This window comes from Sinocyclocheilus grahami, unplaced genomic scaffold, assembly GCF_001515645.1.
Source record: "Sinocyclocheilus grahami isolate Dianchi unplaced genomic scaffold, SAMN03320097.WGS_v1.1 scaffold1328.1, whole genome shotgun sequence".
NCBI lineage: Eukaryota > Metazoa > Chordata > Actinopteri > Cypriniformes > Cyprinidae > Sinocyclocheilus > Sinocyclocheilus grahami.
Window position 1 is genome coordinate 24,976 of NW_015506507.1, and position 26,909 is coordinate 51,884.

The following is a 26,909-nucleotide window of genomic DNA, read 5'->3' on the forward strand; positions in this document are numbered from 1 at the left end:
TTTCCTGATCCTGGTAGAGTAGACTACAATGCCGGCTGTTCTGACTCACAGACTTTTATATTTTTATATTAACGTTTTTTATATTTAAAGAGTTTTTATATTTTATATTTTTTTATATTTAAAGCGAGTTTTTTGGGCAGTGTAGAGTAGGGCTTATTGTTTGTAATTTCTCCGATCACAAATGCAGAGATGGTTTTATGTTTACGCGGCGCGATGCAACGCAACGCATAAAAAGACAGTATAAGTCATTATAACTCATAATTATGTCCCCACTGAATGCAACGAATGCCTAGTTTATAATGGGTTTTCATGTTTTTGAATCATCGCTCCGGCCTGACAGGGCATCATCACAATATGGTGAGGGGCGTAACATTTCCGTCACACGCTTGAGGTATTCGGCCAATCACAGCACACCTCGCTTTTCAGATGATGAGCTTTGTAAAAATCTATACGTTTCAGAAAGGCGGAGCATAGAGGAGAAACAATAATGTACAGTATGTGGAAAATAATGTTTTCTGAACCTTAAACCGCATAAACACATTTCACTACACCAAATACACAAAATAATGTTCTTTTTAGCAACATCATATGACCCCTTTAAACTGAATTAATGAAAATCAATTTTCAACTGTACATTTATGTATACAGGTTAACAAATGTGATTATGATGTGATGGTTTTAGGTGTGCAGTGAACGCCACGCCGCAGAAAATGTCAGATGCAGCTGGAGAGGTGGAGAGGTTTATGGGTAATATAGCAGCCAATAGGAAGGAGCGCAAACCTGTCAGACCAACCGTCGTGGAGGTGAGACGCCACACTTTTCTTTTTAGAAGACACGATAGTTCACAGTGAATTAAGCTGTTTTGTTTGTTTTTCCCCTCATAGAGAGCGTTAGATCCTCAAGCTGCATCATCTGCCAGTCGTAAACTTATCTCAGTATGTAAGTTTGTACAACATTACAGAAGCATTTTTGCAGGTTTGATTGATCTGTAGCGTTCTCACCGGTCTCCCTCTTCATCCTGCCAGGAGCCTCATTTTAAACCCTGTCAGATGAAGACGTATTTCCAGCTTCCATTTAATGTGAACTTTGTCAGTGAGTGTGTGCGGACGGTCCCATTCTCACACGCCGATTACGCCAGGTACAACAAACACACTCTTGGAAAATAATGTTTGCCCACTTAGGGCTATTTAATTTGAGGAAAGAAATCTAAAAAACTAAATATATATATATATATATATATGTGTATGTATGTGTGTATATATATATTGTTTTTTTTGTGCCCCAGGTTTGCTGTGCTTGTCTGTATGGCTGCACAGTTCAGCCAACATATTTGTTTTTATATTCATGAATAATAAATAGGATAATACAATTTTTTTTAAACAAAATATTACTAGAAATATTACTGATACTATATTTTATTTTAAAATAAAACAGAATATTTAAGAAAAATATAATCATAAAAATACATTTTAAAAAAACAATAATAAAAAATATATTTTACAGTTCAGCTGCTTTTATTTTGGCAAAAACCACAGGAAATGCCGAAAGCTTTCTTTTTTTGTTGACAGCAGCTGGTTTATAAGTGCTTCTTATGGCAAATTTATGCGCATGTATTTATTGAATTAAATCACAATACAGATTTATTTTGATTTAATCATGCAGCCCTTCGCTTATTCGCAGTTTGTCATCTTTCGTTCTCTCTCAGTCTATGTATTTTAGCAAAGGAGCCTCATGTTAAAGACGTATTTCCAGCTTCCGTTTAATGTGAACTTTGTCAGTGAGTGTGTGCGGACGGTCCCATTCTCACACGCCGATTACGCCAGGTACAACAAACACACTCTTGGAAAATAATGTTTGCCCACTTAGGGCTATTTAATTTGAGGAAAGAAATCTAAAAAACTAAATATATATATATATATATATATGTGTATGTATGTGTGTATATATATATTGTTTTTTTTGTGCCCCAGGTTTGCTGTGCTTGTCTGTATGGCTGCACAGTTCAGCCAACATATTTGTTTTTATATTCATGAATAATAAATAGGATAATACAATTTTTTTTAAACAAAATATTACTAGAAATATTACTGATACTATATTTTATTTTAAAATAAAACAGAATATTTAAGAAAAATATAATCATAAAAATACATTTTAAAAAAACAATAATAAAAAATATATTTTACAGTTCAGCTGCTTTTATTTTGGCAAAAACCACAGGAAATGCCGAAAGCTTTCTTTTTTTGTTGACAGCAGCTGGTTTATAAGTGCTTCTTATGGCAAATTTATGCGCATGTATTTATTGAATTAAATCACAATACAGATTTATTTTGATTTAATCATGCAGCCCTTCGCTTATTCGCAGTTTGTCATCTTTCGTTCTCTCTCAGTCTATGTATTTTAGCAAGGATGATGACTACTAAATTCCTGCATGGAGAGATCAGAGAAAAGGGTGGGGCTTATGAAGGCGGAGCTACAATGGGAGGAGGTGGCCTGTTCTCATTTTATTCCGATAGGTACCTACATCGTTTCATTGGATCAAATACAATGTATCCATTAGTGTATATTTGCATCATATATAATGATGTTTATGTGCCAGCTTGATCATGTTTTATTGTCACGGCAATTTCTCAGAGATCCAAACTCCACCCAGACGTTGTCGGCTTTCCGTGGCGGAGTAGAGTGGGCACGAGCAGGAAAGTTTACCCAGCAGGACATCGATGAGGCCAAGCTCTCGGTTTTCTCAGCCGTTGATGCACCTGTCGCCCCCTCAGATAAGGGTCAGTAATGTGGACTGTATCTTGGGATACTGAGTGACATTCTAACCCATCTGTGTATTATTATTATTATTATTATTATTCATGTTGTTTTAGGTTTCCAAGTGATTCTCAAACTTTTTTTTTTCCCAGCTAAACTGCTTTGATCTAAAATATTTAACTGAAGTACCACCTAAAATTTAAGTAAATATTTAACAATATATTAATTTAAAAGGTAAAAATAATAAATTAATTAAAATTAGTTTGACATTTTTGATTAATTATTAGCTTTTCTTGGGAAACCCTGGTTTAGATATTAGTGGATGTTTTGTGCGATTGTTGTTTACAATTTGGGAAGTGTAGGAGTGTTTAAATGTTCAGCTGTTTGGATGCTGTTGGATATTTGCTCTCTAGTTCACAAGGACCTTGTTATTGTGCTGTAGGTTTGGGGCATTTTTTAAACGGCATTACAGATGAGATAAAACAAAGATACAGAGAGAGACTGTTCGCTGTGACCGATAAAAACCTAATTGACGTCGCTGGCAGGTAACAAAACATTTAAATGTATATAATATAAATATCTAATAAAATTACAAATATAAAATAATAAAAAATATTTATTATTGAGTGCTGGTGCTTTATTTGTATAATTTTTTTTTTTTTTTGTGAAACCAGGTATCTGGGTGTCGGTCAGCAGACATGTGGAGTGGCTATTTTAGGCCCGGAAAATGAAAGCATCAGAAAAGACCCATCCTGGGTGGTCAAATAGATGTTTTTTCACCCTCTCCTCTTATAATTAGGATTGTGAAAGACACGCACACGCTCCTGGATCATGCACAAACCAGTCATGTTCCATTAGAAGGTGTTTTCTTCTTTACAAGAGTCATCATGAGGAACAGAAGTGCTGAAACAACCCAAATTAAACTATCACTCAGTTCACTAAAACTACTTTTGTTTACACGGCACATTGTTGATCATGGACTCTCATTTTTTCTAATAAGGTCAAAAACCGCTCCTATGATTCTGCAGAGATTTATAAATTAGAAATGATTTATGAAATGTATAGAATTACAATAAATGTGACCGTTTAATTAGAATGATTTTTTTCTATAAAAAAAAAAACCTGAAATCATTTGAAATCCCTTTATTTTCATCCAATTACTCTAAATCATTATACAATTCTTAATTACTTGTCTGAACAGCTGTGCTCTAATAAAATAAATGACAAACCACACCGATTACATTCTATAGGGAGTTTATGCATTAGTAGCGAATACACACACACACACACACAACACGTCTGCTTTGGTACAAAGTGCCTGCACTAACAAACAACACAGAACCGCAGCTTGGACGACTCCTTCACACTCCAATTCAACTAAAAGGTGCAGTTGTGAAATTACGTCACTTTAAGCCAGCCAGTGGAGCATTCATACAGATAGCTCCATACTCAATGAAAATAAGCTCTATTAGAATAAATATAAGGAAATCTTGCATATTCATAAAATATACCACTTGGCCCTATTTAAAAGGGATAATTAGGTAATTGCTTGAGCGTATGGGTAGTCAATCACAACACACTGAGCTACTATATTGAAGGATCTTTGAGGCTGTAGGTCTATGGTTACAGTTTAATGTGATCCGTTTTAAATATAATGTATATGATTGTGTTCAGGTCAAGACTATGGAATCACAGGTCTTCACCTTCAATAAATACATTTTTACTTGCAAGACAACTTGGTTTTACACGTGACCGCTTCTTTTAAATGGCAGAGATGTCTTTAGCTCTCAGACGGACGATGTGTTCAAGCTGGCCCGAATCGGACACGTCGTAGCTGGTTTTGTACTTGGCCAGAATCTTCATTAGTGGACGCAGACGGAGCCACCACTGTTCCTTCGGGATCCTGTGACTGCAAATAAAAGGTTGAAACTGTCATTTTAAAATTTGTTTTTTTAAGGGAATTTATATAATGGAAAAAGGATTTGTTTTCCCCCTTGCTCTTTTGAGTTAAAAAGAATGCATGTATTATGAAAAGTCAGAGAGATAACGTAAGACTAAATTATGACTGCGTTTGGTGCAAGAAATTTTTTTAACATTACACCGACATACATGTAACTATTTTTTTTTATTTAATTGTGATTTAATGCAATTTTTTTAATGCTCCAAAGTGTGCAGGGCTGCACTTTTTGGCTAATTTAGTGATTTGTGCACCAACATGACTATAATAAAAAATATTATATTAAGAGAGATTACAATTGTTATATTTCACTATAAAAAAAAGAAATATTTTAATTATTTTTTTTATTTAATTGTGATTTACTGCAATTTTTTTAATGCTCCAAAGTGTGCAGGGCTGCACTTTTTGGCTAATTTAGTGATTTGTGCACCAACATGACTATAATAAAAAATATTATATTAAGAGAGATTACAATTGTTATATTTCACTATAAAAAAAAGAAATATTTTACTAGCATTTAAGAAAAATAACAGTTTTATTGTATAGTACAACTGTAAAATTACAAAACTAATATTCATGGCTGACTTCAGAGGAAAAAGTAAAATGTTACAAAATGAGAGTAGCCTTGGAAACAAATATATCATTATTATGATAATAGAATCAGCTTTGTGAAGCATGTTTGTTAGCATGCGTGTGTGTTCTTACACAAAATCCGTCTCATCCTTCAGCTGTACGACGGGCTGAAAGACCAGAGCCCTTCGCCGCATCCCCAACAAACACGCAGAATCCTCTGTGTTCGCAAACACACGTCCTGCAAAATACACAAAATATGGGATTGAACAGTCTACAAGCAGAGCAAAAAAGCCAAAGGTATAAGCATAATAACATTGCGCTTTAAGTGAACCGAAACAATATAATTTAGAGTTACAAATAACTTACCTTCATCTGAGCCAACCAAGGAAAGCAAAATACAAAGAGCAAAATAAAATAACACTGTGACAGTAAAGACCAAACATTTCTTATATTAACAGATGTTCTTAATATTATGTATATATTTGTTATAAAAAATCATTACAAAAATACAAATATTTTATTAATATTAATGTATTTAATTTATTATTAAATGATTATTATTAATTGTATTTATTTATTATAAAAAATCATTACAAAAATACAAATATTTTATTAATATTAATGTATTTAATTTATTATTAAATGATTATTATTAATTTTATTTATTTATTATAAAAAATCATTACAAAAATACAAATATTTTATTAATATTAATGTATTTAATTTATTATTAAATGATTATTATTAATTGTATTTATATATATATATATATATATAATTTTAATTAATTTAAAACATTATACTATACATATTATATATCTAGCAAAAAATACAGTAAAATCAATTATTAATAAAATATCAAATAAAATTTGTAATATATTTGATATTTAATATTTATCAGCATGTAATTTCCTGCAGCAGTGTTGAATATGTATGTTTTCTGTTGCACTTGTACCTAAGATCAGTTCTGACTTCACACAATCCCAGACAGCATCTTTCTAGCAGTGATTTCTCTTTACCTTCTCTGTAAAACTCTTTGAGCTTCTTGGAGATCCACTGCATGGCTTTAGCTGCGATCTTAGTGCCAAAGTTCCTGTCAAACGGGGAAGGAGCACCACCCTACAAAACATCACAACAAGGCAGATGAACAACATTCTGATCATGTTCTCAACTGCATGTGTGTGTGTGTGTGTGTGTGTGTGTGTGTGTGTGTACCTGCTGCATGTGTCCCAGGACGTTCTTCCTGCAGTCAAAGACTCCTTTGCCCTCTTCATTGTACAGCTGGTAGATGAAGTCAGTGGTGTAGTTTTCACTGCAGTTCTCATTCCTGTAACACACACAAACACAATCACACCTCACTGCTTCTACACATACAGAACTACATGAATGAATCCAGTGTATTGATGCTCTATGTAGGATATCTAGATCATACCTGAGCACTAAACCTCTCTGGATGCTGGTCTTCATCTTCTCAGTTAAATGTTCAACGTTAGACTGAAAAATAGAGCACTCATAAAAACTCAGCATGACGCTGATGTTCTCTCTCTCTTTCCTTAAATAGTACACACTGCTAAATATTCCTGCCTGCGTGTGGGACGGAGCAGACAGAGGACATGAAGAAGGGTACACTGTAAGGCCTGTGTCTGACAGAAGAGGGCAGACTTGACCTTTTACCCTCATCTATTAAGAAGAATTGATTCCACTTTAGCTACTGCATGGAATACTGGCTAACTAACTACTTAGTATTATGCAATTTTTTTCTTATTTAGCAAAGATGCATTAAATAGATCAAAAGTGACTAAAGATGTTATAAAAGATTTCTATTTGAAAAATGCCGTCATTTTGAACTTTCTATTGATCAAAGTTGCATCATGGTTTACACAAAAATATGCAGCACAACTGTTTTCAACATTGATAAAAGTAAGAAATGTATCTTGAGCAGCAAATCAGCATATTAGAATGATTTCTGAAGAATCATGTTGACACTGAAGACTGAAATAATGATGCTGGAAATTCAGCTTTGCATCACAGGAATAAATTACACTTTAAAATATATTACAATAGAAAATTAGAAAACAGAAAATAAAAAGTTATTTTAAATGGTAATAATTTTTCATAATATTACTGATTTTACTGCATTTTTGATCAAATAAATCCAGCCTTGGTGAGCATAAAAGGCTATTTATTATGCATGTGAAATGCAAATGTTCAATGCAAATTATGGGTAAAAAAATAACATTTTAAACATTATTTCACATAATTTCAGTCACCATTCAGTTCATCAGCAGAAAAAAAAAAAGAAGAAAAGTGGTGGTTATGGTTATGATGCGTTGATATTTATGCCATGGTACTGAATGATTACCATATTCATATTCGCCATATTTATGACACTCCAAGGTACTTTCTTCACAGAATACCTTGGTACATGTCTAAAAAAAGTTTTCGTTTTAGTACATGTTTTGTTAGTGATGTGTTTGCCAATGTAGGTCACAAGATGAATCTATATATAAATGCAGAGCTATATTCAGTCACCTTGTCCATTCCACACAATTACACTGCAGGTGTACACTGCAAACTATACATACATGCATATATACTAATATATATATATATATATATAACTATATATAATAGTAAGGTACAGTGTCTCTCACCTGTAGTTCTCGGATGTCAAACGGCTCTTCATAGATATAGGCTGCATCCGCTCCGGCCGCCAGCCCACCCACCGTCGCCAGGTAACCACAGTAACCTCCCATCGTCTCAATGATGAACACGCGGCGCTTGGTTCCACTGGCCGACTGCTTTATACGATCACACGTCTGACACACATTTTAATAGTTAAAGACTGAAACATATCTGTTATCACACTCAAGCACAAGACAGTACAGTTCTGACACAACCGTAAACGCTCAGACATACAGGATATTACACAGGTATAGAAGCATGGTCCAAAATTAACCAATGGCGGGTAAATAATTTTATTTTAATTTTTTATATTTGTTAAACTTTTTGGAAACAAATTAAAAAAAATTTTTTTTTTCAAGATTTCATTTTTCAATATTATTTCAACTGAATTATTTTGTTTGTTTGTTTTTGTCCCTGTGCCAAATAAATGATTTAGCAGTCACAAATGTCATGGAAGATGTAATTATACATGTGACTACAGCAAGTATTCAAACTATTATTAACTTAACTTGCACCATCTATAATGTTGCATGTTTTACTCACAGTTGGCGCTTGTTGAGTGTTAATTTTGGACCTGTGTGCAAGACGTCACATACAAGCACAAGGCACAATGTAGTTCACAATAATAGAGGACATGCATGTGGTTTCAACACATTTTAGGTGCAGTTCTGACACAACCGTAAACGCTCAGACATACAGGATATTACACAGGTATAGAAGCATGGTCCAAAATTAACCAATGGCCAATGGTGGGTAAATAATTTTATTTAAATTTTTTATATTTGTTAAACTTTTTGGAAACAAATTAAATATATATATTTTTTTCAATATTTCATTTTTCAATATTATTTCAACTGAATTATTTTGTTTGTTTGTTTTTGTCCCTGTGCCAAATAAATGATTTAGCAGTCACAAATGTCATGGAAGATGTAATTATACATGTGACTACAGCAAGTATTCAAACTATTATTAACTTAACTTGCACCATCTATAATGTTGCATGTTTTACTCACAGTTGGCACTTGTTGAGTGTTAATTTTGGACCTGTGTGCAAGATGTCACATACAAGCACAAGGCACAATGTAGTTCACAATAATAGAGGACATGCATGTGGTTTCAACACATTTTAGGTGCAGTTCCTTTTTTGTGATGATTCGTGTTTGCAATGCAACTTAGGAAAATATACAAACATTTCAGATCAGCACATAAATCTGTTCCTGTAGTGGACAAATACAGTTCGGTATGTTATATAACCACAGATAATAAACTCACATCTAAAGCCTAATATCTCATGGGCAGATATTTATATTAGGACAGAAGAAAAAAAACATTCGATATGTGTTTCTCATAACTGCCAGGTATGATTGTAAAAATTTAAAAGGTGAGCTAAGTAGCTGTTTCCACTTGTAAAAATTATATTTTATTAATTATATTTTAATATATTCTTACAAATATTTGTACCTAAAAGCAGCCACTATATTGAGATCACATGACCAGCCGAACACTACTCACTTTATCATGGTAAACCCCTTATCACTGTAGACTTTCTCTTGGAATAAATTATGCATGTCAAACATGCCTGTGAAATAGGGAAGTTATGGTACTGATAAGCAAATGTGTTTTTTGTGTGTGATTTTTGTGTCAACTCACACCAGTAGGTGTCAGTATAAAATCCAAAAATATGGTATCAGTCTCAAAGGAATAGATCACCCAAAAATGAAAATTAGTTCAGATGGAGACAAAATCTTCAACATCTTGGATGGCCTGAAGGCGAGTACATTTTCAGCTAATTTTTATTTTTGTGTGAACTATTCCTTTAACCAAAAATAACTTAGCGCACCTTTAAAGATACAATCTGACAAATTCTCTCTTTCAATTTCCACTGTGCTGATCATCATCGTAACATCGGTGTCATTCTGGCTGAGGGTGGTGTGTCTTACCTCCACTATGGCATTGAGGGAAGTGTCAGCGCCAATGCTGAGGTCAGTGCCGGACACATTATTACTGATGGTGGCAGGCAGCATGCACATGGGCACACAGAACTCCTCATACCTGCTGCGGGCATCGACCAGCTGCAGCAAACTCTCAAAGGCCTGCAGCAGTGCACATGCATTAGGACGACTGCTCACTTATTCTCTTACTAGTGTACACTAAATAGAACGGAATACGCTGTCCTTTCTGATTGTTTTGAGGGGTAAAAGTGTTCCCTGACTGCTCAAGATGACTAAATCGAACATATAGTTGACCACCAGATAGAGCTCCAACTCGTGACATGGGCATGGCATTGGCTAAATCAGGGGTGCCCAAACTCGGTCCTGGAGAGCCGGTGTCCTGAAGAGTTTAGCTCCAAACCCAATTAAACACACCTGAACCAGCTAATCAAGCTCTTACTAGGCATACTAGAAACTTGAAGGCAGGTGTGTTGAGGCAAGTTGGAGCTAAACTCTGCAGGACACCGGCCCTCCAGGACCGAGTTTGGACACCCCTGGGCTAAATAGTGGCTAAGGCAAGATATTTAGATAGCAGAACGCCCCACAATGACCAAGCCGACCGACCGAAAAGTGCGACCGACTGAATACACCTGCACAACCAGACTAAACTTCAGCACAACCAAACCCTAAACAGCACATCAAAACACACACATGCAGACAGAAACACACAAGACATCAGGCCCGGCCCAAAACAGCATGCAGTTAGTTGCCGTTACATTTGATTTGATTTGTTATTAACAACTTGTGTCTATGGAATGTCAAATTGCAGTTTGGATCTCAGGATGATTGTGCTATGTTGTGATGATAAACACCTTGTGTTGGACCAGGCCTGCAATATAAACACACACAAAAGGTGCAAACACCGTTATAGCATCAGGTGTGAGGCTGGGTGACCACATGCGTTTGTCTCCAGACACACTGAATCAGTCAGGCTGCAGTGACCACCAACCTCCCCGTCACACACACATATCTCATCCTACCTAATGCAGCTCTACTTCATGCTACAATACAAAACTCTAGAGAGCTGCGAGTCAACCTACTGAACAAAGTATGTTTACATGCACTTTAAAAGTTACAATTTCAGATGGACAAAAGTAATTTGTTTAAAATGTCATGTACATAGAGTTAATATAGTTGGCCTCAATGTTGAGTGCATGATCTGAAGAGATGCACAAAAAAGTATTTAACCATTCAAATATTGGCCATAATCAGGTCTTGAACTTTGGGGTGGATCAAACCAAATAAGTAATGATCTTTTTATTTAAAAGAAATAAAAATATAAAGGAAAAGTAAAACAACTAGACTTTATTGTAATCAATTTGAACTATTTGCAAATAATATTGTTATTTTAAAATATGCACATATTCACAATCGGCTTCGTTTATGTTTCTTGTCTCGTCACATTCAGATATGAATTAAATGGATCAAGTAAACGATAGCCTGTTTTTTCAATACAAACAATGAAATCTGAAAGAAAAGTATTTTGCATCATTGGATATTACTCTGTTCTTTTACATTACTATTCTTATAGAGCAGTTGTCAAATGTTTAGCTACTTATATATTACACACTTTCATTTTTAAAAATGTAGCACTGTGCTGCCTTCTTTGATTTGAATGCCCATCTCAATCATTTTGACATTGACAAGTATTGTTAGACCACCGAGGCAGACCAGCCTAATGACATTTTTAAACCTTTTTTCATCCTAACACATTTGTTGGATGGCTTCGAAAGGTTTCAAAAGGGGGTCTTCACAGTAATGTCGCAGAAGAACCATTTTGGGTTCAGTTCCCCAAAGAAAAAACCTTTCAGTAAACAGTTCTTAAAAGAACCCTTTTTTTTCTTAGTTGCAAGAACATTTTAATCTAAAGAACTTTTTTTCCACTATAAATAACCTTTAGTGCAATGGAAAGGTTGCATCGATTTTTGATGCCAATAAAGAATTTTAATTTTAAGAGTGTGTATGCTTAGTCAGATAAAGTATTATATATGTATTGTAACTGTACATGTAAACATACTTAATACTGCATCACCTTACCAAGCACAAAGTTTAACTGTTAAACAGATCTATCTCACCCTCCAAATGCGGCTCTACTTAAACTAAAAAAAATGCAGCTCAACCTCACCCTAGCAAATAGAAATCTACCTCATCCCACTAAACATCGCTCTACCACACAATGTATCTAAAAACCAAATTTACCTAAGGTTGACTTGTGCTGCAACCCAGAAAATGTTGTTTAACCTTCAGGTATTTTAGTCTGACCTGTGTGTTTCCTGATAGGGAGGTTGGCCATCATCAGCCCTGACCTTTCATCATATCCCACTGACAGAACAGTGCTCTTGAGAAACAGACGAACTCGAGTGAAACGAGTGTGGGTCGTCTTACGTCCGTGATGGCGTTGAGGGCCGTGTCTGCCCCGATACTCAGGTCTGAGCCGGGGATATTGTTGGACACAGTGGCCGGGACCATCACCATGGGAACACAAAGCTCTGCGTGTTTGGAACGAGCTGCTTGCAGCTCCATCAGCCCCAAATAAGCCTGCGGTCAGAGCAAGGTCTTATGGGTCACTGGCCAGAATTATGGGTAATATTAAGGAGGAGGAGGGGCAGAGAGCCATGCCCACTTTGATTATGACAGGAAGGTACTGCAAGTATTAATCCAGAATTTTTACTTGGTATGTGTTGCATTCTGGCACTTTAAGATGTTTTACACTACAGTTCAAAAGTTTGGGGTCTGTAAGGTTTTTTAAAGTTTTAGTCTTTTATGGTCACCAAGGCTGTATTTATTTGATAAATACAGTAGAAAAAAAAAGTAATATTGTGAAATATTTTTACAATTTAAAAAACATTTTCTACTTGAATATATTTTAAAATATAATTTAATCCTGTGATCCGAAGCAGAATTTTCAGCATCATTACTCCAGTCTTCAGTGCCACATAATCCTTCAGAAATCATTCTCATATGCTGATTTTGTGCTCAAGAAACATTTCTTGTTATTATTATCAATGTTGAAAACAGTTGTGCTGCTTTATGTTTTATTCAAAAGAATGACATTTATTTTGAAATCTTTGTAACATTATTAATGTCTTTACTGTCACTTTTGATCAATTTAATGTACCTTTGTCAAATAAAAGCATTAATTTAAAAAAAATTTAATCTTACTAACCCCAAACTTTAGTGGTGTATGTTGCATAGACTTTTATCTGTTTGTTATACTGTAAGATACTTTTTGTTAAAATAACAAATAATTCAATACAATGAGATGTTGTGTCTCAATGATTAAATAAAGTGCTATTTTTGTACAAACCAATGTATGTCTGGGAATAAAAAACACAGAAAATCTTTGTTTTTCCACCTGTAAATAACCATTTTTATAATAAATGATAAAAACTAAAGATAAATGTTACTTATTTTTTTATATACAGCCAAACATGTACAAAAATGTATTATTATAAAGCACATTTGTACGTAGATACCGCAAATTTTACATGACATACCTCAAAACCTCCAATAACCAGTAAAGCGTTGATGTTGTGAATCCTCATCTGTTCTGCAATTTTATCAATGTGCTTGGCTGGGAGAGTTCTAAAAATGAGATTTTAGGATACCAGAAAGCATCTTATATTCATTGCATACAGGCATATCAGTGTCTTTTTTTATTGGCAATAGGCCTTTAGAAATATAATCATACCTTTTTGTTCCTAGCAGGGACCCGCCCTGGCCTGTCCAGCCCCCAACATCACCCCACTTGATTTCTTTAATCTGAGAGAGAAAGCAGGAAAAAAAAAAAATCAAAGAAGCAGCAGATATGGGATGGACATTTGCTTGAGTTTGAATTTGAAACTTCTGTATCTCTTCATCTTTGTATCTGTTACACAAAGCAACAGAGAAATTAGTAAAACTGCTGGAGACACATACAATCAAATATAATTGCCCAAATAAGCAAGAAAAGGCCTCAAACATGCATTTGAATGGCAAACACGCATTATCGCCATTAGCAGCATTTCCTCTGAAAGAGTAAAGTAGTATCGAACGGATCTGTAATGCTACACTAGGTTAATTATGGCACTGTGCACAATGCAGCAGGGGATTGTGGGATGGAATAACGGGCTTTCTGTAATCATGACTCTTTATCTCATTTGGGAAGGGACTGATTTACATGTAAACGTCCATATGCAGACTTGTAGTGTTTCACAGACCGGGGCTGCCACCAGATTCTTAGCAAAATTATTTGTCAATTTAATGGCATTTCCACCACATCTTAAATCATGTATTGTATTTGACAACATTAAACATTTTAAGAAATTTTAGAATAAAACGCCAGACTCCTTGATAGGGCTAATTTCATAAAATACACATAATATTTTAACACTTTTTGTATAATTTGACAAAATTAAATTATAACTTGATTGGGAATTTTGCACAATAAATGATAGTGATTATAATATTAATGATAATATGTTCGGTTGGCAAGTGATATTTATGTTGATTTACGCTGATTTTTCCTTGATGTTAAAAAAAAACTTTTATTAGTGGGAACGTTGTTGCCACGACAATGTAATAAGTTAAAAACTGTATATAACTAATTCTCACACAACACTTTTTGAAATAGTTCAGAATTATTTCACTCTTTGTTGATTAGATTATCTTTAAAAAATCTATAATATTTTTATAATGGATTTTCCTGTTTTGAAGTTGAAAGTCTGTCTGGGAGAAGAGTAAAACTATTAAATATCTACATAAAAAGTATTTGAAAAACCAACATACAAACACCCATAATTAACAAAACACCAATTAAACATAATGGTCTGTTAGTTTGTGTTGTATTTACCTGTCCCTTATAGAAGCCCTCAAACCCATCACTAACAGCAAACATAGTGTGGCCTTCGGTGATCCCAACCCTGACGGCCGAACGCACGGCTGCATTCATGCCAGCTGCAGGAGCGCCAACATTCAACACAGCCACATTAAATGAGCTCTAGAGAAGAAAAGAGAGCATTATCACACAACATAAACACAACTCTGACTGAATCCTGTCTTTCATGAAATCAGGCCTGCTTCTCAAAATGAGTCAGATGAGCTCAACGTAGTTGTGCAAATGTTTATAGAGCAGAACGATTTGAAGTCTAATCTGACTGCACAGAACAAAATCCTGGATTAAGCTGCATTTGTGTGTGTGTGTGTGTGAGTAAATCACTTCATGACTTTGTACAAAGATGATTCAGTCTCCCTACACTCACATGCTTCATTCAGAAAATTCACAAACATCTAACCTTTCACTGAAGTAAAACAGCTGAACATGGTGGGGAAAATATATTTTGTAGTTGGAACAAATCAATCAAATGCTTATTAGGAAAATAAATCGGAAAAGGAACTTCAGGAACCCCAATCAGGTGAAAAAGCATTGCGCTATTCAATTCGATTCTATTCAATTCTATTCCTATATTCCATGTACATACACAACAACAGCCTTCCTGTGTTCCATCGTCAAAAGAAAATAAATAAAGATATCGAGCTGTCAGTGTCACAGAAATAGGCTGAATCAGAGCAAATATGTTATACACAATGTTATAAACAATAATAAGTTAAAAGTCGTTATCACTTACATGTGGAAGTTCAGAATCAATTTTTCGATGAGACAAGAGTTTATAAGTGTTCAGGTTGTTTTCGAAACTTCTAAAATTTCCAAAGAAAAATGAAAAAGGATCTAAGAGTCATTCAGACATTTTCTGTTGGGTTAAAAGCACCAAAACTAAGATGAACATTGACATCTGCTCTGTAAAATGATGATTTTTGTGGTTTACCTGCCACGCAGCCTTACAGCTTCTTCAAATCGCTTTTCATCCATGGCCTTCTGGACCTCCTGCGTCTGCAATACAACAAACAAACAGGCTGAAAACCCCAAAACACTCAAATAGAGCATCAAACTGCCTACCTAACACTCTTTTGACTGAATTAAACTGACAGGTATAACTACAACTTCAGGATTGCCTGTTATTTAAAAAAAAAAAGGATCACATCGTCTATATGCAACAATGAAGTAACCCATATGAAAATGCAATATATGACATATATTGCTCTATACAGAGTGAAACTGCCATATATGTAACGTATAAGGCGATATATAATTTTCACATATGCATATTCTCTGGGTAGATAAAGACATAAGTGTGTAACATACAAAAACTAAAACCCCCCATAGTAAAATCTTTATATGAAAATATGTTAACAATATCTATATGATGATTTTTATATTGTATTATTATATGTAGCAACTATATATGACAACAATATGTGACCTTGGACCACAAAACCAGTCATAAGTGTCAATTTTTCGAAATTGAGATTTATACATCATATGAAAGCTGAATAAACAAGCTTTCCATTGATGTATGGTTTGTTAGGATAGGACAATATTTATACCGAGATACAACTATTTGAAAATCTGGAGTCTGAGGGTGCCAAAAAAATCTAAATAATGAGAAAATTTACAAAATGACGTTCTTAGCAATGCATATTACTAATCAAAAATTAAGTTTTGATAGATTTACGGTATAATATACAATAAAAAATAATATATATGTGTTTATATGCGTTTTTGTAATAATTGTATATACACTGTACATGCATTATCTTTTATATTTATTTAATATAAACATGTGATGACGGGTTTTAGGATGGATATACATCTGCATGACATATATGTCCAAAAAACATATATATATTTGTATGGGCTAGATATATGAAATTGTTCCACTTTCGAATATGTTTTTACTTCATACGACAATATATTTTATATATTGACTTTTAACATATGTACATATATTTGAGTATGGGAAAACGTTGCTCTGAAATAGACAATTCTCTGAAATAAAAATGCAATCAAGTTTTTTTTTTTTTTGCTTATTTATTTATTTTTGGCCTTCTAACCTCTTTTACTGATACAGATGTGGAAAGATGACAGGAAAAAGGAACTTATGTGAACTAACCACTAGGCCAGGCTCCCAGATTTAATAAGCTTCACCAAAACCCAAAAGACTTTCATTAGTTGGGTTACTTTCTCACCATCTGAACGCACTCCATCAGAGGAACCCTGACAGCCTGGTTCCCACACAGAGACACCACACATGCTGGAGTACCAGGAGAAGCTTCTAACAGGGCCAAGACGGCTTCCACTCCCATACGACTCGCCTACGGAGGAAAAGGGTACACCATGAATACACCATGTCAAAGTGATTTTGTCCAATTCAATCAAACACAGTTGGGATTTATTCAGTCAGAACCATACCAAAATCCGGTCAAAGGCAGAGGGTGTTCCTCCTCTCTGGACGTGACCCAGAATGGTGACCCGCGTGTCAAACCCCAAGCAGCGCACCACCAGCTGCAGTAGAGAGTCAACACACAATCCTCACTTCAAATCAAATACAGATGTTTCTCAAACAAGATCATGAATTTAAAAGTTTAATGGCAGACATACACCACGGTTCAAAAGTTTAGGGTTGGTAAGATTTTTTAAAATATCTTTTATGCTCACCAAGGCAGCATTTATTTGAGTAAAAATACAGTAAAAATACTAATATTGTGAAATATTATTGCAATTTAAAATAACTGTTTTCTGTCACAATATATGTTAAAATGTAATTTATTCATGTGATGCACAGCTGAATTTTCAGCATCATTACTCCAGTCTTCAGTGTCACATGATCCTTCAGATGCTGATTTGCTGCTCAATAAAACATTCTTATTATTATCATTGTTGAAAACTGTTTTTGCTGCTTAATATTGTTGTGGAAACCATTAAAAAAAAAATCCAGGATTCTTTGATGAATAGAAAGTTTAAAAGAACAGCATTTATTTGAAACAGAATTTTTCTGTAACAATGCAAATGTCTTTACTGTCACTTTTAATTTTAAAGGGTTAGTTCACCCAAAAATGAAAATTAGGCTGTGTTTTACTCACCCCCGAGGCATCCTAGGTGTATATGACTTTCTTCTTTCAGACGAATCCAGTCGGAGTTATATTAAAAATTGTTTTTGATCATTCAAGCTCTATCATTGCAGTCAGCGGGTGTTGCAGTACTTCAGTCCAAAAGAAGTTAAATAAAAAGCGCCCATGCATAAAAAAAAAAGTGTATTTTTCATTTTTGGGTGAACTAACCCTTTAAAGCATCCTTGCTGAATAAAAGTGTCAATTTCTTCAAAAAAGAGAAAAAATGTAATCTTTCAGACCCCAAATTTTTTAACGGTAGTGTAGATGGATTTATTATTAATGTCGGACTGAACTGGATTCTACCATGAATTAAAACACAGATGCATAAACAAAGCAATATTTCTAAAGGGTTTATTAAAGGCAAGCTCAGCAAACATAACCACAGACATGATTGCTGTAAGAGAAACTGTGCGTAACTTAAAGGCATGTTAAAGAAAACTTTAACTCAAAGTAAATGACACGCTGATCACAACTGTTACAATAAGTCCAGTAAATGAAGAGAAGTATAATATTGAAACTCACACATTGACACAAAAAGACAATGTCTACCAAAAATCAAATCCAAAACACGTGTTTTTTATTTGTTGAATCTAAGAGAAGAAAAACAGTCATTTCTGAGCTCATTTTGCATGAATGTGCTGTATGGGCTGTAGTTGTGCATTACTCACATCCTTTATAAGTTCTGTGGTTATGGGCTTGTTGCTTTGGTCTATTGCACCTTCAGCTACTATGATGATATTAAGCCGTTTCTTATCAGCACGATTCTACAAGGGAAAAAAGCATGCACACACACACACACACACACACACGCATCCGTACACACATACACACTGGTGAGAACAGGGAGGAGATACTCACCTCCTTCACTGCATTAGAGCTGATGGGGTTTCCGTGTCGGTCTGTGGCTCCCTCGGCCACTATGATTATATTAAGACGAGAACCTCGCAAACGGCTCTGCAGGACAAACACTGGAGGACTGAAACAAGCTGTGCGTGAGCATTCGAATGTATGCATAAGTGTGTTGTGTGATTGTGTTCTTGGGAAGCCTGGAAAACTGATGCTAGCCAAACCACAAGCTACTTTTAATTTCAAGAAGTACTGTCAAGCTATTCTTAAAAAAAAGATCTACTACACTATAAGCTAGCTCAGTGGTTCCCAAACCTGGTCCTGGAGGCACCCCAACACGTCACGTTTTGCATGTCTCCTTAATCAAACACACCTGATTCAGGTCATCAGCCCATTAGTAGAGACTCCAAGACAGGGGTGCCCAAACTCGGTCCTGGAGGGCCGGTGTCCTGAAGAGTTTAGCTCCAACCCCAATTAAACACACCTGAACCAGCTAATCAAGCTCTTACTAGGCAAACTAGAAACTTGAAGGCAGGTGTGTTGAGGCAAGTTGGAGCTAAACTCTGCAGGACACCGGCCCTCCAGGACCGAGTTTGGGCACCCCTGCTCCAAGACCTGAAATTGGTGTGTCAGAGAAAGGAGACATGCAAAATGTGCAGTGTTGGGGTGCCTCCAGGACCAGGGTTGGGAACCACTGAGCTAGCTTACTACATTGAAGCTGTAAGCTATTACATTTTCTAAATACCAGATTACATAATTCAGTTGAAAAGAGAAGCATTTTTCTGCCACAAAAACAATAAAGAAATCAATAAGTGACAGCATCAAACTTAAGTTATTAATTAAACTAAAAATTCAATAAAATCTAAACTAATTAATCTAAACAACACTAACTTATTATTTAATTCATTTTGTAATTTAATTGATTATTTTGCTACAAAAAGACAATGTAAAACAATGCACAAAGAGTTCCATCAACACAACTGAGTGATAATTCAATGGATTCAGTGAATCATATTTTTGAACCAGTTCATTCAAATGAATCATCCAAATGAACTGAAGACATTAATTAATGACAACCCCTTCCTATATACATTTCAATTTTAACAATGTTTTATTTATTTTTTAAATTGTATATCATTTGTAAAATAAAATAAATACAAATTATAACCAATAACTGCTAATTATTTCCTCAGCTCGCTCGGTTGCAAGGCTCCATGCACGATATAATACAAAGATTAAAACATTGATGTAATGTTTGTTCATGCTACACTGCAAATGCTGTAAATTTTAGCTTTTTACTGGTTTAAAATGTAATTACTTAGGTTAATACCCTCTGTTTCTGAGTTCATTTGAGCATAGCAGTAGAATTTTGTGTGAATGTTTATGTGTGTGAGTGAGTTACCTCTGATAGTTTATAACACATCTGTTCCTCCCAGCCATCTTTGGGAGGCATTTCTGGAATCAGCACCCAGTCAGCTCCACATGCAAGAGCACTGACTAATGCTAGATACCTACACACACATACACACACTGCTTAATGCTGATTTTTAAGTATAATGCATATTTCTAGTCGAGGGTCTTACCCGCAGTGTCTTCCCATGACCTCCAGCACAAAGGTCCTCTGATGGCTAAAAGACAAACATTATGAATGTTTTTTGATGACAGGCTTTAACTATTCAAAACCATGTCTAATGTTTTTGATTTTCAAAATGCATTTACATTACTAGTCAAAAGTTTGAATAATTATGTTTTTTTTTATGTTTTGAAAGATATCTCTTATGCTTCCCATAATATGCTGATTCTAATATCTAATAGCTAGAATTTTCTGTATATTGTCATTTTTAGTATACAGTACCTTTGTGCCGTGGTCATTATGGCGTCCACCACCTCTATGATCCTGTGCAGTGCTGAGTCAGTGCCAATGGTCATATCTGTCCCACAGAAATCATTGTCTATTGAGCCCACCATCCCAACGATATGCAATGCAGAATGAATTTGGGAAGCCTCTTCACTGATTTCACCTGGGAGATAAATGGCAAAATATTATGCTATGCAATACACGTACAAATCACAAATCCGACCTCATCCCGTGTATAAGCCCCTCCCACTCTGCTACCTGATTGGACAAGCTCATCCAACAGTCCGCTCCACTCCTCCCTGAAGAGATTAGCCCCGGTCAAACTGCCATCTCCACCAATCACACACAAGTTAGTAATGCCACGCTGTACCAGGTTCAGAGCAGCATGCAAACGGCCCTCGTGGGTGCGAAAATCCTTACAACGGGCGCTGCCAATCACGGTGCCACCCTGAACACACACAATGGCATTAAGAAAATATAGTTCAGATATAATAATTGATGTCTTTCATTTTGATATATCAAAATATCTAAATAAATCATCTTTTGTAATTTGATGCTTTAAAACATCCCCATTTCAAATCATTATTGGGAGATTTAATAATATAATTGTGTGTGTGCATTACATCTTTGTGTGATTACGTAAACAAACTAGTTCATTGAAAAATAACTAGTTTGCGGAAAAGAAACAGATTTCTCCGTTTACTGAGGCTAAGGATTACAGGTAATAATGTTGGAAATAAAGTTTTGTTTCTTGCACAGAGTGATTGTTTCGCTTCAAAAGACCGCAATATCTCGTCAAGAGCCAAAGCGTGCATTTTATGAATTACCACAGACCACAGTTTCAGCTAAAAATCTTCTTTACTGTTCTTCTGTTAAAAATGTTTTTTCATTAAATCATTGATTCAAAAGATTTGTCCAAAAACAGAGATTCATTCAATAACAAATGAAGTCTTTATGAGTGAGTCATTGAATCATTCATTCAAAAGTTTTTTTATTAATTTGTTTGAATTGATAAATATTTTAATTAGACTGAAGTAATTAGCTTTTTGTCAGAACCTCTAGTAAAATATTTTGTTTGTTTTTCCTTAAAGGTGGGGTAAGCGATTTGTGGTAGCCAATGTTGACATTTGAAATCACCAAAACAAACACGCCCCTACCCCAAAAGAGTCTCGCCCCTATTTTGATAGCTCCGCCCCACACATACGTACACAACCCAGGCAACAATTAGTTCTGTGAAACAAAGCAAAACCAATGTTACACCGTGTCTACACCGACAAAATACTATAGAACTCATTATAATTAGTGATGCTGTCTACACCATAGATATATTTACTATGGTCTACACTGGATGTGGCGCGGCACGACACGACAAATCCCCGACAGAAAACTGCTGCTGCGTTCTATTTATGACGTATTGACACAAATTTCAAATAATTTTCAATGGTCGCTTTGTCCCGTCCAGTGTACTAGACAGACTTTAGCTGTTGTGGCGCAGACACGGTGTTACTCACCTATCGAGAAGAAACAAAGCAACCTCGGCGTCCGATCGCAGGCCTTCCTCTCCTTGAGTTCTCTCCAGCGCTGGAAAGCTGATCCGATATTTACACGGGTCCTACTTCTTGCCTTAAGCCTTCTTTTGTTTTTTATCCGCCATCTCTATCTTTCTGTCGCTCGTCTCAGCTAATGTCCGTCCTGTGCACTGAGCGCTCTCTCCTCCACATCATGAGTAGACACGCCCCTTACTGCTGATTGGCTACAAGTTTGTTTTGTTACTCGGCCCGAATCAGTTTTCTAAAGCGTTTTTGAAAAATCACTTACCCCACCTTTAAGAACCATAGGAGAATCATGACCTCTTGTAAAAAAAAATAACGATCCAGAATCATGTAGCTCTATGCAACAACCCTGCAATGTATCATTCCTACGGATGCTCATTTTTGTGTGTTATTTAAGCTTAAGTGACTTTTGCTTACCACTTGTAACATACTGGAAACACTTTCCCATGATGCCTCTTTGATGTTGTCACCTCCATCCACCATGCCCTGGTAGCCCTGAGAAAGAACCACTCATGGTAACATCTTAATAAAGCTAAATTCCTTTTGCTTTTTACACAGAATGGACACCTTTTCTCTGTCACAAGCTCTCATGTACGGTGTTTGAGATCCACAGAAACAATACTGCTAGCCGGATGTCAATGTCCTGAATACATTTCAGAGAATGACATTAACATTTCTGTATTTGGTATTTTATTGTGCTTTTAGGGTGTCCTTGAGTGTTGTGAAAGACGCCTAAAAACATTGAATTATTATGGGTTTCTAACATTTAGATCTGAGAATTAAGAAAGAGAAAAATCACCTCATGGATGAAATAAACTTTTGCTCCCACATAGATTCCCATTCTGACCACTGCCCTCACAGCAGCATTCATACCTACATGAAGAAATACAAAATAAGAGAGAACGTGAGAATACAACATAATGTGAGAAATTCAAACACGAAAGAGGAGGCTCTACTCAGCATGTTCCCTACAGTGTGCTGTGAGCTGACAAGTCGAATCAAGCTGCTCCCCTGAGGTTATGTCTAGCCTAACCCATAGTGATGAGAGGACTGCTGCCTGGAAACCGTTGCTAGGAAACATAGTGCCATCAGAGCCAGAACCCAACTGAAAGGTCAAAAGGGTCAAAAGTGGAAACTCTAGTAGTAGCTGTGTAATACAGAAGTACTTCAAATTCATCCCCTTTCTACTAAATGATTTCTTGTGCATAAAACTATAGGCTGCTCTGGGAAACGTGCAGGAGCATTCAAGAGTAAACAAACAGGCTACACTTTACACTTGTCTGTTAACTGAGATGTAGGAAGTCAGACATTGCATCACAGAGCATTAGCCACTGCTATGCTCTCTCTTGAGTTCGCAAAAGAATAAACGACCGACAGGAGATGCGCTTTTGAAAAGGCACTGAACGGAAAAGATTAACCCGCGCACAGTCACTCACGCCGGCGGGTTTTCCCACGTGATCACGGCATCATGGCAGTCTTGTAAATACTTGCCTGCCATCACGTAGGCACGCGCGCACATTCTTCACCTTGATATATTCATCGTGACAACCAAGCGCGCAAAGATGCACAGAAAACCAGGTGAGGGAAACACGCAGACAATGCAGCAGATAGTTCGATCTGCACGAATTGTATTCATTTTCATGCATTACTTCACTGGATGGCAATGCCGATGTAAGAGTAAAATAAAATGTAGGCTATCACATGTTGTAAATGCTTGTAAATATTTAATTCCAGTTGCAAAACTCGCTCGAGCGCACCCATGACGTTCATCGAGTGCGAGACTTTAATTATTTTAATTATCCATTAACTGAAAATTAAAATGATGTGGTTTAACTCTGCAATTTTAAAACGTGTTCCAAAACGAATCAATTAACATATTTCGGAATTGCTATAAAAGTGGTGATAAAGTAATTTGTGCGTCAGTTTAGAAGCCCGGAACTGCCTCGCCTTTCTCTTTTAACATCTGTTGCACTGGCCCTGTTTAGATAATGATTAAATCAGTAGCTGTAAATGAATCAATCTGCCACTGCGAGCTCGAGCAAACACTCTTGACATCCTGATCGGTTTGTTAAAGGAAAACTATACCTTGAGCATCTCCACCACTTGTCAGGACGCCAATGCACTTCCCTGCACCAGACAGGTTCTCGATGAATTTTTTGGTGTCCGGCATGATTCCGCAGATGTCTTTGCAAACAGAGCACTGCCTTTAATTCCCCGGCGAGGCAAGAGCTGGAGAGGATGAAAGGCTCCGCCGATCAACTTCTCCTCCGGTGTCGGACGTGCGGTCCGGTAGGCTCACATCGACCGCCCCATACCGGATTGACAGCAGCGTCAGGCAATAGTCCTTCCGATCACGTCTCATCTGGACGGATTTAGACCAATTGCCTTCCGATGTTGGAATTAAAGAAGTGACAAGGAAGTCCTACTTTGCTTTCATTAAAGGGGTCATATGATGTGATTTCAAGTTTTCCTTTCTCTTTCTATATAGAATACCAATTGCCGTGTTTAGAACACCCTAATGGCAATTTTGGGAACATGCCATAATAGCTTACAGAAAGCAAGACAGCTACAGGGACCTATTTTTGTGATATACTCAAAAACACTAACTCTAACCCTAATTTAAATATAACTGCAGGACTTGGGACTTTGAGACCACTGTGGACATCTATACTTTATTTTTATGAAATAAAGATATTTTATGCACAATATTTCAGTTACACTACACTTAAACAATAACTTTTATCCTAATTCTTAACAGTTGGGCAAAAAAGTGTATTTAAAAGCTATTGGAACACACTGCCTTTACCTATACAACCAATTTTATTTAACAGTTTGAACATAAAATGAAAAAATATATTAATGTTTAATTCCTTAAACATTGGCAAGTAGTCCCAATTAAAAAAACACTGCCTTAAAGGGGTCAAATGATGTTGCTAAAAATAACATTATTTTGTGTATTTGGTGTAATGAAATGTGTTTATGTGGTTTAAGGTTCAAAAAACCCATTATTTTCCACATACTGTACATTATTGTTTCTTCTTTATGCCCTTTCTGAAATGCGTAGATTTTTACAAAGCTCATTGTTCTGAAAAGCGAGGTGTGCTCTGATTGGCCAGCTATCCAGTGCGTTGTGATTGGCCAAATACCTCAAGCGTGTGACGGAAATGTTACGCCCCTCACCATATTGTGATGCCTTGTCCTGGCCGGAGCGACGAGACAAAAACATGAAAACCCATTATAAACGAGGCATTCGTTGCATCCAGTGGGGACATAATTACTGATTATAATGACTTATACTGTCTTTTTACGCTTTGTAACTTTACAGATCTTCTTTATGCACCAAGAGCTTGTAACACTCCAAAGAGAAAGGAAAAATTTAAATCACATCATATGACCCCTTTAAAATCATTCTCTCTAGCTGTACCTGTTAGCACGTGAACAAACGTCTCTACTTCGTTTCACTTATGTTTATTACTCCTCTAGTGGTGACGCCAAGCAAAGTGAGTTAAAGGGGAAGGTCATTACAGTTTGAAAAAGGACGTAATCATCCTCTGCTTTTTTCTGGAGTGCATTTTGATTTTACCCTGGCCCCAAACCGCCCAAAGAGCAAAGTGAAATCGCGAGAGCAACAGGAGAATTGAAGCTCATGACAGACAGTGTGGGGGCCACGTAGCCCCACGGCTACTACGCCCCAGCCTGAAGCCACTTACACACAGAATCTGTATGTGACCTTGACATTTTCCCTCAGAGAGGGTGTGTGTGTGTGTGTGTGTGTCAGCCCATTTCACGGAATGTCATACCCGCTCATCATACAGAACAGACGTTTGGAGAGAAGCGTGGGAAAGAAACAGAAGCCATTAGTCTTAGAAGTCAGTGCACCATCAACATCATGCTGACAGTGACACTTGATCAAAGATTTAAACTAATGTACATAGTGCTAAATACATATTTTAAAGCAACTGTGCGTAATTATTATTATTTTTTTTTTTATCTTAACATATCAGTACTAAATCATGATGGTGCCAGTGGCGGCTCGTCGGGGGAGGCACAGCTTCCCCATAATTTTGAGGTGAAAATGAGGACGATTTAATGTTAATAAAATTCACAATTCATTTCATGTCTCAGAATGTGTATTTTTTGTTTGTAATTTCACAGTTGTAATACCATAACATGAAAGCACCGCTTTTCTATCGCGAATGTGCCGAACCTGCTGATGTAATTACAACTATCAATGATAGAGAAGGGGAGGGGGAGGCCGGGGAAGAGCTGAGCTCTTGTGCCTCCGTTAGTACAAAAACAGCCCATTTCACGGAATGTCATACCCGCTCATCATACAGAACAGACGTTTGGAGAGAAGCGTGGGAAAGAAACAGAAGCCATTAGTCTTAGAAGTCAGTGCACCATCAACATCATGCTGACAGTGACACTTGATCAAATATTAAAAAAACTAATGTACATAGTGCTAAATACATATTTTAAAGCAACTGTGCGTAATTATTATTATTATTTTTTTTATCTGAACATATCAGTACTAAATCATGATGGTGCCAGTGGCGGCTCGTCGGGGGAGGCACAGCTTCCCCATAATTTTGAGGTGAAAATGAGGACGATTTAATGTTAATAAAATTCACAATTCATTTCAGTTCATGTCTCAGAATGTGTATTTTTTGTTTGTAATTTCACAGTTATATCATAACGTG

General features: G+C 36.1%; 2 protein-coding genes across 11 annotated transcripts in view; one reads left to right on the top strand and one right to left on the bottom strand.

The window, feature by feature from the left end:
• Positions 1-3,812, top strand: part of LOC107569258 (presequence protease, mitochondrial-like) — a 19,040-nt gene extending 15,228 nt beyond the window's left edge. Inside the window, exons 20-26 of the mRNA XM_016255295.1 lie at positions 683-803; positions 885-935; positions 1,026-1,138; positions 2,391-2,516; positions 2,635-2,780; positions 3,200-3,302; positions 3,432-3,812. Coding sequence (XP_016110781.1) covers positions 683-803; positions 885-935; positions 1,026-1,138; positions 2,391-2,516; positions 2,635-2,780; positions 3,200-3,302; positions 3,432-3,525 — 754 coding nt within the window. The 3' untranslated portion in view covers positions 3,526-3,812. The remainder of the gene's footprint in view (positions 1-682; positions 804-884; positions 936-1,025; positions 1,139-2,390; positions 2,517-2,634; positions 2,781-3,199; positions 3,303-3,431) is intronic.
• Positions 3,813-3,994: 182 nt separating this feature from the next.
• Positions 3,995-24,532, bottom strand: LOC107569270 (ATP-dependent 6-phosphofructokinase, platelet type). Of its 10 annotated transcripts, none has more exons than XM_016255309.1 (24): positions 24,295-24,532; positions 23,009-23,082; positions 22,627-22,704; positions 20,915-21,104; positions 20,654-20,819; positions 20,382-20,426; positions 20,201-20,309; positions 18,811-18,906; positions 17,252-17,344; positions 17,029-17,154; positions 15,768-15,832; positions 15,570-15,639; positions 14,795-14,941; positions 13,655-13,725; positions 13,461-13,548; positions 12,349-12,501; positions 9,913-10,065; positions 7,942-8,106; positions 6,720-6,781; positions 6,503-6,614; positions 6,307-6,406; positions 5,654-5,659; positions 5,420-5,525; positions 3,995-4,666 (listed from the first exon to the last, which is right to left on the bottom strand). In XM_016255309.1, exons 1-24 carry the CDS (start codon positions 24,377-24,379, stop codon positions 4,519-4,521), a joined length of 2,508 nt encoding a protein of 835 aa, XP_016110795.1. In that variant the 5' UTR covers positions 24,380-24,532; the 3' UTR covers positions 3,995-4,518. The 10 variants fall into 10 exon arrangements, with proteins under 10 accessions (XP_016110795.1, XP_016110794.1, XP_016110799.1 ...); XM_016255308.1 differs by lacking the exon at positions 18,811-18,906 and adding an exon at positions 18,621-18,716 and having other exon boundaries at positions 24,295-24,531; XM_016255313.1 differs by lacking the exons at positions 12,349-12,501; positions 18,811-18,906 and adding an exon at positions 18,621-18,716 and having other exon boundaries at positions 24,295-24,531.
• Positions 24,533-26,909: the final 2,377 nt, after the last annotated feature.